This window comes from Myxocyprinus asiaticus, chromosome 11 (assembly GCF_019703515.2).
Source record: "Myxocyprinus asiaticus isolate MX2 ecotype Aquarium Trade chromosome 11, UBuf_Myxa_2, whole genome shotgun sequence".
Classification (NCBI taxonomy): domain Eukaryota; kingdom Metazoa; phylum Chordata; class Actinopteri; order Cypriniformes; family Catostomidae; genus Myxocyprinus; species Myxocyprinus asiaticus.
This window is the reverse complement of record NC_059354.1, coordinates 31,904,100-31,916,175: the sequence shown is the minus strand read 5'-3', so window position 1 is coordinate 31,916,175 and position 12,076 is coordinate 31,904,100. Positions and strand designations below refer to the sequence as shown.

The following is a 12,076-nucleotide window of genomic DNA, read 5'->3' as shown; positions in this document are numbered from 1 at the left end:
GCATTGGCCAAGTGCCTGCGTTTGCATATGTGCCTAGAATTTCTGTCCTATGAGGATTGAAAGTGTGTGGTTATGTGTACATCTGTGCATGTGTGTCTGTACAGGCACACTCCTCATGTGTCTGACCGAATGGCCCTAGAGATTCGACAGACCCAAAAGAACCAGCCAAGGCCTCTCTAAGAGTAGTAAAGCCTCTTTCCCTCATTGATTCATGTGTATTGCAAAGGGTGTTTTAAAAAGACACAAAACCCATATAGATGCATTTGTCACTCAAGATGCTCTCAGAAATGTGGAAGTTGGGCCTTTTTTGCAGAGTTTTAGACTGTTCATCAGATACATGCTCTGAAACTGATACCTGCAGCTTAACTCTAAAATGTACAAATGACTGCAAATAATGGCATCTAGGACTTTTGTTTATATGCCAGTTATACACATTTTAACCAAATGGACATTTGAAGTAAGTCCAGAGCTGAGAGTTATCTTTCTCCTAAATTGGTTTTCTGATGGTGAGTATGGTCTTATAGTGGAGTCATTTTGGGTTGGCCGTGACAGGGTTCTGACAGGTCTGTGAGCGGAGGGGGTTATTTTGGTCCCACGGGAGCCACGCAGAGCTAGCCAACCTCTGTGTCCACAAATTCACACCACCAGAGTCGGGAGAGAATAGCAAGATACCATTCCTTCTGTTGGACAGTGTAGAGTGTGCTTAATTTACTGACCATGCTTTCTAAACATGGGACACAACATAATTTTCTAGTTCGAGAATTGCACAAAAACACGGACCCAATTTAATGCTAAAATACTTCATCAAACATTTCTTTGATGCTAATGATACATGCTAATTTGTTCTAATCCGTTAAATCCAGTGTGCTATCAGTGTCATTCTGGTGGCTACACTGGCCACAGTGTTATCTTGTTTCATAAGCTAGAATGAACACAGCCGCACACATGCCCTAATGCCCACATTTATTCTTCTTCTCTCTCTCACTCTCTCTCTTTGTGTAAACAGCCAAAAGCAGCTCTCCCAATAACACCATTCCTGTAAACCTGGTTAAACTGTGTTCTGGCATTCTATTGCACTGGGGGCCAAAGTTCTAGTACTGTTCGTCCACAGCACGCTCAGAGCAAAAGTAAACATTTACACTGTGTCAGTGCAGGAGCTCTGACATACAGAAGAATACTGGAATACTTTCCAAATAATTTGCCTAAATAACAGGCGGACGACAGAGTGCTGGTAGGGAACTGGCTCATGCAATAGACTGGGTATTTGGGAGAAGTCTTAGGCTGTTTTTTACAGCCTACAGGCTTGAGTCTGCTCAGAGAGTCTTCTGGTTTTGATCATGCCACAGTCTGTAATGGGAAGACTACCTCATCTGAATGAAGACACATGGAATTGTGCTGTTAAGAATGGGTGATGACAGCTAGTGTTACCATAGATTAAAGAAACGCTTTGCAGTTTGCAAAAGGCTTGTCATGAGAGGCGTTCATTTTCAATTCTTTGATCCACTGACATTGAAATGACACAGCTGACTAAATGTCAAAATGCCATGCAGAATCTTCAAATAACACAAGATCATTAGCTACGGTGTGCCTAACCTGTCAACTCATTATTTTTTTTAGCAAAATCAAGATTGTCAGTCTGCATATGCTGGAACTTGATTTTCAGTTTATGCAACAGTAGGTGTGCTGTAGGCTCTGTGTGTTTGTGAGAGTGGGTCTTCAGAGAATACTCACTCCTGCACTGCTCGGGCTATAGACAATGCTGTGGATCCTGTTTCATTAACACTGTCCAAGGTCACGTTTGGCAGGTCGTCATCATCACTGTCACTTTTGATTTGACTTGGCGACAGGCCATTGGGGTCTGTTTGTGCTGTCACAGGGGGAGGAAAACAGAGGAGTAGGTTAGTTACATGGCTATGATATGCATACTGCCCAAGGCCATTTTCAGTCTGATTCAGACGCTCACAATATGCCACATGACTTTTAATAGAAATTAGCACAGAATTTTAATCTGTCTGACAGCAACTTAAAATTGTATAATAAAATGTATTTGGTATTCACTGTAATACCATGTCCTAACCAGGTGTGACATATTCTCACACAGCCAGACCTTTGACTGCGGCTGTATTGCAGCTTAAATTGTCCAAGAACCACTTACTTAGACAGGAAGAGTCGTCTAGCTGACATGTTAAGCGATCACAGTCGTTTTGACAAAACATATTTTTGTCATTACGTGCCGTTTAGGGGCAGGGTTAAGTATTGCACAGAAAATTGAAACTCAGACTGCAGTATTTCACAAATAAAACTAAACCAGTGAACACACATGTACAGTATAGCTTGAATGTATTGTATGGTGCTTTGGATAAAAGCGACTGCCAAATTAGAAAATGTTAATGATCCAGTGTACCTGAATACAGCTTTTTGGAGGTGGATTTTGGACCAATGAGATTACGTAGCTCATTACATGTATCTCAGCAATTCCGAGGTGAAATGTCCACCGAGTGGTGCTAAAAGAGAGGTAAATTTACTCTTAAACAGATAAAAATTTTTAAGTTAATGTTCTATTGAGTTTTAAATCAACAAAACCTACCTCCCTACCCTAATCCTTGAACCTAAACCTAAGTGATAGTGTCAGAAAAATCAAACATTAGATGAAAAACGCAATTGCTGAAGCAACTATGTCATTTTGTGGTACTTCTATCACTTTTTCAGATTACTTGTTGACTGGTATGCCCTTCAGGACTTCTACCCCAGTCCTTTGCATTGCAATTGCAATGCTCAAGCAGTTGCTGCGCAGTTGACCCTTCACTAAGCCCCGCCTTAAAAGCGCTACTGACCAATCCTGTCTTAGCAACTGTTGCCCTGCCGCCATTACTCTGACACGCGTTTGCCATTTTCCAATGACAGCCTATGGAAGTAATGTGTGTTTGAGTACTTTTAAGTGGGATTTTATCAAAATAATAAAAAAATTTAAAACACGTTTTTGCCAGGTCATTTGTAATAGTGAAACGAGTTACCTAGAGAGGATACCTACAGTGTTTTTCTTTCTTTTTTTTTTTTTTTTTAAATAATCTTTAAATAAAACTGGAGAAGAGCATGTTATGGATTAAACTGCATCAGCCCTCATTCACAAATGAGCATATAACATCTGCAACGACACCTACATTTGCTCCAAGGTAAATTAAAGCTAATAACTGAACATTAATACATTTATGTATTTATTCAAGTCATAGTAAAAGCGATAGTAAATAAAGAGTTCACAGCATCAAAATGAGTGTGTTATGAGACTTTATAAACAGCTCTGTTCACTTACGCTAATGTTATTAGATGTGTGATCATTATTAAATGAAGTTTTTCACTTTTTAAGTGAAAGTTATAATCGTTTGCCTTGACTCTGATTCACAGTCTCCGCAGATTTTAATCAAATTACTGTGTAATTTAACAATTTCTTTGAGAAAAACTTCAGATAAATATGCATTTCAGTGTCACTCTTCATTCCATCCCACGTAAAAATATTATCCATTCTGTTTATGAGAATATTTTGCCATAACCGCGTCGTTCAATGCAATCTCTCATTCATTCCAATAGGGAGTTCAGCAGAGCTTGTCACCGCAAGCAATGGTTACCAAGGTGCTGAGCTTAGCGAAGAGTCAATTTGATCACACTTGAACAAGCTGTAAATGCATTTGGTTAGGTAATGCTAATGATACAGTGTATCGCCTAATATGTCATGCACTACAGTAAAAGTGTTTAGATGTGATAAAATAGCATTGTGTGAGGAACAGGTTGAAAAAGTAAGTATTTGTGAACTGATAATCTTTCATTTTACTCTTGATTTGTGTGAAAGGGAATAAATGTAATTGTTGTTTTAGCACCTCTGGTGTTCAATTTACCAGGAAACTGCCACGATACAATTATATAAAATAAAAATAATTTTGAAAAATGTAGGTATAGTACATGTTTCTATGAAACCAGGTAGGCTGATTAGGACAAAAAAAACTTAGATTATCATAGGAGAAATAGGATTTATCACTTGATGCTTCATCATATTGCACAGGGTTAGGACATGATGTAATGCTAAAACAAGAAATATTTTAATAATGTATGATCCAACTCAGGTGTGCACCTCTTTGTCCACATGCAAGCATGTATGTACAGTATGTCATCTATCAGGTTATTAATTCAGACACACCTGTGTGTGTCTTGTCGTATGCCAGTGTCTTAGATTCGCAGTCACAGAACACCAGTATCTGATTGCATTATCTCATTCCCCACAGAAAAAGGCCAGCATTCTCCCTGACTGCAGGCTTTGTAAGCACTATGTGGGTTAGCCCAGGCTGAATGGCTATGGCTTTAATTCACTGCTTTCTCAGCAGTCTGTCAGACCTGATCCTGGATCAGAGGTGTCCATGCTGTCTCCTAATCAGCCTAAGGCGGTGTGTCCTCCGGGCATGTCACCAGCACAGGCGATTAACACACTATCACACACACAAAAAACAACAGCACTACGCTGCCACTCACCCCTATCTCTAGGATGGTGGACATGGCTATGCTGACAGTTAATGAATTTCTGTATGGTTGACTGGTATATACAAACATTGATAAATATTGTTTCGAACAGTAAATTGATACTTCGCTGTAATTTAATTCAGAACCAAAGGACGTTCTTATAGTTTCAAGCATGAATTAAATCAGTGGCTTTGCTTCTTTGGATATCAAATTGCAACCCAACACAATACTAAACCCATGTTAAATGTAGTATCTGTCATATTTTTGTGTATTTTTCATTGTTTTCAAGCATGAGGGCATGTCACGCTACCTGCTCATGTTGGCATCTGCCTTATTTGGCTAGCTTCATAGTGACAGATGAATTTGTGGCAAAGTACTGAAGAGTTTGATTGGACACGCCTCCTTTGACATCAACAACAAAAGATATGGGAAGCATTTACTTCTTCTCCCTTTATAACATTTTATAAGCCTGTTTATTTTACTTTCCTAAAAGCACAATTGTTATTATTGTTGCAGTTTATCATTTGCATTTTACATTGTTTTTTTCCCCTCCTGTCCAACAGATGTGTAACTCACTGGTCAATAGCCAGTTGATAACATAACATAAGACCTATTCCTCATTAAGTCATAAGCATCAAAAACTTCTTTCATTGCAAACAAAGTTCCTTATGTTTCTATGTCTTTTGCAAGGGTAGTTTTAACATTCACCTCAGAATGCCACAAACATTCAGCAGAAACGATGATAAGGATTTCAACGAAAGAATAATTGGATGCATTACAGGGGCCTGGAGCACTTTTCTCTCCTCCTCAATTCTGTCCACTCAGAATAGACACAAATCAGTTTTAGCATTCACTTGGCCACCTCTGTATGTAGAGTAAACCAAAACAATACACAGTACTAACTTCTGCATTGCCCACAAGAACTAGTGTTGGGCTACTAGTCAATGTTCAAACAGACCTTGAATACTGTTGGTATTCTCTTGATACAGTGATGCAAGAAGAAAACGATTAAACCTCTTAAACTTTTTCATAAACTCTATTTTTATATTGTGTCATACCCTTTCATGTGATTCTGAAATCTAAATATACTTTTGACTATGCACAGTATAGGAAGATATTGTAGTAGACAGTAACCGCAAAGCAGTCTGGCTCTACCTCTGCAAAGTGTTCTCCACCATTATCTATCAATTCTAACTACAAAGCTGGGCTGTATATTCCTAAAAATGTCCATATAAAGGCAATGACAAAAGCGGAGTTCATAAGAGGTAGTGAAGCAAACCCCATGATTTCTTTCTTCTGTTGTTTCCAGCCATTGCCTGTTTCCATGGTAACTCTGCCGGAGACAGAGCTGTGGAGAAGGGCACACCCCCTCCCACCTCCCCCTGGCAACCTGTACACAAGTATATGCTTGCAAGTGAAAGTGTACAGTGTCCATTGTGTTTCCAGCTGTCACTGCCCATGACAAAAGCATCCGCAAATTACCAGAAAGTGTCAAAATATTGCCTATTGCTGCACTTCAAAGTATGAACATTGACATACAAGAAGTGTTACACAACAGTGGTAAATTGTAACAGTCCAGCATGAATCTCACATCTTGATCATATCATAGTCGGCTACTCTGTGGACCCCACCCAGGCCTGACCCCATTTCCTCTGTGCTGCTTCAGAGCTCTCTGGGTGGAGTCCATGTTGCTATGTGCCTGACTGCACACGCTGCCACCCATCTTCAATGTCTGCCCCACCCCATTATGCAAACCTTGTTTTTTTTCTCTCTCTTTCCTCCCCTCCAGCTGAGAGACACCCAGTATTTAAATCCTTCTTCTCCTTGCAGGATGCCCAACCATGCCCAACCATTTGGGACAGACACCATTCCCAGATAAACAAAAAGTTAGCAACAAACAGCTCCCTTGTGCCCTCTGCTTGGGCTGAACAGCATTTGATAGCAGCACCCATAGGTTTAGTGCCAGAGCATAAAAACCTCCCTACAGGAAACCATCAATCTGGAGAGTTTAAGAAGGCACAGCGCAAGATGTGTGCTTCTGATTAGGGCATGTGGCAAGTAGCCGAGACCTGTCAGAATTACAATATTCCTCCAATTCGACTTTCATCCCAGTTATCACAAATTTTGTTTACTAGAACAGCAACAACACCTAAAGACACTCCACAACAGTGTAGGAAAGGGCCTCTATGAATGTACTGACTTTTTATCAATAGGTACAAAAAATAATAGGTAAAAATATCTAAACATCATTAAAACAAAATACATACTTATGTACAAGATACATACATACTTGAAAAGCAAAAGACATATTCCAAAATATTAAGTCTTGTTTTTAAATAATTCCAACTAAATTTAGTGAGGCTTGCACATAAAACAAGACAAAGATTTGCTCATAGGGTAAGAAAAATAAACGTAATATAATTTATTTTAATTTTATTTTTTTGGCAAAGTTTTCTCTAGTTTTAAGCATAAACCACTAAATTTGATTATATTTCTTTAAAAACAAGACTAAAGTCTTAACTTAAAACAAGACATCATTTTGCTTCTCAAGTAAATGTATCTTGTTTTAAGACTGTTTAAATAATTTCAAGGTAAACAAGACAAAAATACAGAGTGAGACAATTTTTTTTTTTTTTTTTTGCAGTAAAATAACCAGTTGGACAGTATGCAAGCAAGGCTTAACAGAGCACATACTCTGTTTCTCTCAAATGGAAGGCTGCATCCTGGTTAGGTTGGATGTCTCAGCTGCCACATCATCAAGCACCATCAAAGGCCGTCTCAATTGTGATGACACTTGGAAGGCAGCCTCGTTTCGCAGCCTTCGTTTGGCTTATTTTGGAGGATGTATCAGTTGCATCCTTCATGGCCTTCAATCTCCCACAATCCTTTGCACAATTCAGATTTTTTAAAGAACATTTCTGAAAACAAATCAAATGGATGTGCACGCTCCTGGTGGCTTCCTCCATTTCTACAAAGTAGTTGTAGTGGTTCACAAATAATTTATTTTTGAAATTTTCATGCCGTGACCATGGAGGCATAAACCTTTATGACATAGCCATGAGGAACTACTTTTCCATCTCATTCATAGCACTGAATGCTGAGCAGGACCCTATCCTACAGCCTCAGAAGGACACAGCCTAACTAGGCTGCAGACTTTCGTTTGAGATGCCTGTAATTAGCTTTCATTTCTGCATATTTTACTTTACCCTGCCATCACAATTTCATAAGATTTCAACATTACCCTTCAGGCAAGCTGATGTTAAGTGCTTTAACCAGGGGGCACCAAGGTGATTGAGTAGGTTTTTGCTCTCATTAATTTTCGAGCTGCTAAGTTATTCCCAATTAGGCTAGCAACTAATTTCCTCAAAACATGAAGGGATAACTACACTGAAATGAATAAATAATCAATGGGATTCATGAGTAATCCAGAAACAGGTCCTCACCTTTGCCCTGGCACTTGGCTTTGTCCAGGAGAGGTAACATGATAGTGGAGTTGAGGGTGGAAGGGGAGCGTACAGCCGTGGTGTACATGAGGGGCAACGACTGCACCACCACAGGGATGCGGTGCACCTGGCTGGCCAGTTTACTGGGGCTTGAAGGGGGGACGGGGTGGATGATGTGCAAAAACTGCTGGCCTCTAACTCCTTGTGAAGAGCCCACCAAGGGCCCAGGTGTCAACACAGAGGGCATTCCAGAAGAGACAGAGGTGATGACAGAAGGTGAGGATGACGATGACGAAGAAGAGGATGGAGAGAAGGCTGAGGTGTTAGACGAAGGAGATGATGTCCGTGTCTTGATGGACAGGTCCACTGGCTCTGTCTGTGTCTGGAACTGCTCAGAAGATAGAAGATCTTCTGGAGGCTCCGCTTTCACTTTGCTGAGAAGGAGGGGCATGGCCTCCATATCAGGGTAACTGTGCACTTTAGGTGACTGCAGGAAACAAAGACATAAATGAAAATGTTTAGTAGCTCAGGCCTAGTCTTGGAAGCTGTGGCCCACTTTTAAACTAACACAGTAGGCCTGCAAGGTGATGACACTGAATAAGATATGCCTGCAGTGTTGTGTCGGATTCTCTTTGTTTCCTCTCAATCATAGAGCAGTTTGTCTCTATTGGCTATACTCATTTCTATTGAATCTGCCCTTCACTGCTCCAAAAATATCATGTGGGCCAGATCTCCTGACCTGCTCTGGCACTGTCTTGTGCCTTGTATGAGTCGGGGTGCTGGTTTAAAACACAAACTTGTGCATGCATTCACAAATACATTGGTTATTCTCACAAAACCTGTGTAGAAAATGATTTTTTTGTGAACTGAACCCCCAGCTCTCATAACAGCAATGTTGAAAAAAACATATAAGCTGCATCCGAAACCGCATACTGTCTGAGTATTTACTGTATTTGATGAGGAACACACTTATCTGCCGCCAAAACAGTACGTTCTGTTTGGTATGCATGTGAGTAATATGAATAGATTTCGGACATACTTCATCCGGGGACATGGGCATTGACCGGTGACCCACATAATGACGTAAGAATGACAATCGTAAAAATTATCTGCTCTGATTGTGTTAAACAAGCACCATTTTTAGCACAAGGAACAACAGTTGAGAAGAGCCATCCGACTCGCGGTTCACCGCCGTTCTTTTAAATCTAGCATTTTGAATGTGACGTCGCCTCAGCTCCTGAGGGATTATGAGATTGTTAAGTGTCCAGTTGATCCGCACTTCAGATTCTCACTGGAAATAGTGGGTCATCTGGGTATTACTCACTTATTGCTTCATGAATAGTGTGGATTCGAACATACTACTCCATTGGAACACTGTTTTTGGCATACTGTATAGAAGAGAAGTATGGATATTCGGACGCAGTGATATTTAAATTGTAATGAATATTGTCATAGTACTCCCTTGGGGCTGCCTATGATTTTTGCTGATTTTAGTAAAAAAAAAAAAAACATTGTACTCATTATTATGATTAAAAATCACTGTACTGTAAATCATAGAAATTAATTGAAAACAATGGGAGTCGTGAAAGTAAAACATGTGGACGTGTAGCAGTAATCAAAATTGGGTGGTAAAATGTGCTTAAGTGCACTTAAAATCATGTCACTATGCAAAACATCTTATTGTTCCTAAATATAGGCTTTATTACCTTAAATATGAGCAGGACTTTTCTTGACAAGGTTTGTGAGAATCACCGACACACAAACAAACACTTTTACATTACATATGGCAGTATGGATAAAATATAACTTTCCAATTACTGTGCATTTTTTAATTGTTGAGTAAAGGTTTTATCTAAAAAATATGGGGTAAAATCTCAACTAATTGAACATCATCAGCCTGCACAAGAAAACAATGCAATCGCTAGCAGATAGAGCGTTCCTCTCTGCAGTAAAAGCATGCAGTGAAATGATCACTCTGGATCAGGCGGCTAATCATGACAGCATCTCATTAAACCGAGGGGAAAAGTTCTCGCATTGCTACTGCAGATGTGATAAACGGTCTGCTAGAGAATCACGGCTCAACTTTGTTTATGGACTCACATTTCTTTATGTGGCTGTAATGTGGACTGAGTGGGTCTATGTCGAATTACGTTTTTTTTTTTTTTTTTTTAACTCCCTGATCTCATACTATTCTTAGTTTGGATGTGTGGAGTCACTCTGAGCGTTACTAGCCCATGAATCAGCGGAATGCACTACACAGTACAATAAAACTGCATCTGAATCCAAAAACAAACAAATGTCGGCCAATCAAATATGCTGACGTGACCCGTAAAACCCAGGTCAGGTCATTCAGGGTTCATATACAATTGTCACAGGACAGCAGAGCTGTAGCTAGTAGGGTGAAAGGTGGTAATGATTCTAGGGCCCCAAAAGTCCAGGGTGGCCCACAACAAATTCAAAACTGTATTATTTTAATAGGTAAGGGGCCCAGAGCAATATATATTCAGGGGGCCCAGAATTCCTTGTTACGGCCCTGCAGGTCAGGACACATGACCTCAAGGTCAGGGTTGCAATACTGAATTGACTGGGAAGGGCAAAAACAGCAGTATTTTCAGAACAAAGGACCCTTTGCAAAGTGTGACAGCACTGACAACAATGGTTCAATAGTCATGTTGCCTCTTTTAGGACTTTTTGGGCTAAAGGAAATGTACAATTAAGACTTTTTCACAGTTTTACTCAATTGACTGGTGGGCTGTATTATAGGGTCTGCAAATATCTCCAAATTAGTTTTCTCTTTTGTGGTCCAGTGGAAGTCTTAAAGGGGCAGTTCACCTGAAAATTCTGTCATTATTTACTGACTCTCATGTTGCTCTAAACCCATATGACTTTCATTCTTCCCTGGAACACAAAAGAGCAGAATGTTAAGCAGAATGTTAGCCTCAGTCACCATTCACTTTCATTGCATCTTTTTTCCATACAATGAGAGTGAATGTTGACTGAGGCTAACATTTTGTCATTCTGTTCCACAGAGAAAATAAAATCATACATATTTGGAACAATATGAGGGTGAGTAACTGATGACAAAATGTTCATTTTTGGGTGAACTATTCCTTTAAGGAAATTTTTATTTTTTTTTTTAAAGAAAAAAGCTTTCTGACTATTCTCTGCTAAGCTAAGTGGAGTGAAAGGTTTTTATGTATTTGCAGGTATTTTATGTGAAATGCACGATATGTGTGTAACATCTCTTTTTGATATGCTTTTGTAAATGCTGGACATGATAAGATTTATAATCATTTTGGGTATGTGGTTGCACAGCTGCACAGACAAAGTAGTAATCAAACCCAAGGAGTGAATTTCTATTTGCATAGCAGGCAATCAGCAACCTGCTAATGAGGGTTGTATGAAAGGGAAGGGAGGTACCTCTAATAACCAATCAGCATCATACATATCATCCTCACTATCACTGCCTCTGTAATACCTAAGAACTCCCATTTTTTTCTAGATAAAGGGACTAAATGTTTCTGGTCATGTCCTTTATAAAAAATTTAAAAAAAACATTTGCAGCAATGCAACATTCTCTATCTGCTGAAAATATCACTCTTCACAACAGAAAAGTAAGAGGTTTGTATGTAGTGAACTCTTGCTCAAGCTCTATTGAATTCTGTGATGTAACCTTCAGGGTATGCTTAAGAGGATTTATACCATGCATGTTGTTTTGTTTGTGTGTGTAGGACATTGTGTGGTGAACCCCAGGCCTTTGCGGCCCCTCTGAGACCAATCTCCCTTTCAAATAGACCTTATCACCTCTCTTTACACTGTATTCAATTTGGCCTTGGAGAGCTCTGAATTTAATTTTTGTTTCACTGGTTTTCCTCTCAAAGGCAGGGTTGAGGTACTTGAAGATAAAAACGGCAAATAAGCTTTATGTAGGTTTCTTTACATTTGAATTTTTATGACAGATGGTGTTTGAATTAACGAGCATGGCCCGTTTGAACATTCCGTCAATGTAAGTCTAATTTCTGATTGTCTGCTGTGCGAAAACTGCCTGTCCGATCAGTTAGAAAAGACATAGCACACCAATTTGTCATGCCAACATAATTAGCCTATCTAAAACATAACCAATCACA

At 39.5% G+C, this 12,076-nt stretch overlaps 1 protein-coding gene across 2 annotated transcripts in view; it reads right to left on the bottom strand.

Moving 5' to 3' along the window:
• Positions 1–12,076, bottom strand: part of LOC127447708 (Krueppel-like factor 12) — a 60,491-nt gene that overhangs the window by 8,811 nt on the left and 39,604 nt on the right. For both annotated transcript variants that reach the window (XR_007898413.1, XM_051709740.1), the window contains exons 3-4: positions 7,950–8,436; positions 1,732–1,867 (exon numbers count right to left, since the gene is read on the bottom strand). Coding sequence is in view for 1 of the 2 variants with exons in the window: in XM_051709740.1 (XP_051565700.1) it covers positions 1,732–1,867; positions 7,950–8,436 (623 nt within the window). In the remaining variant the exon portion in view is untranslated. The remainder of the gene's footprint in view (positions 1–1,731; positions 1,868–7,949; positions 8,437–12,076) is intronic.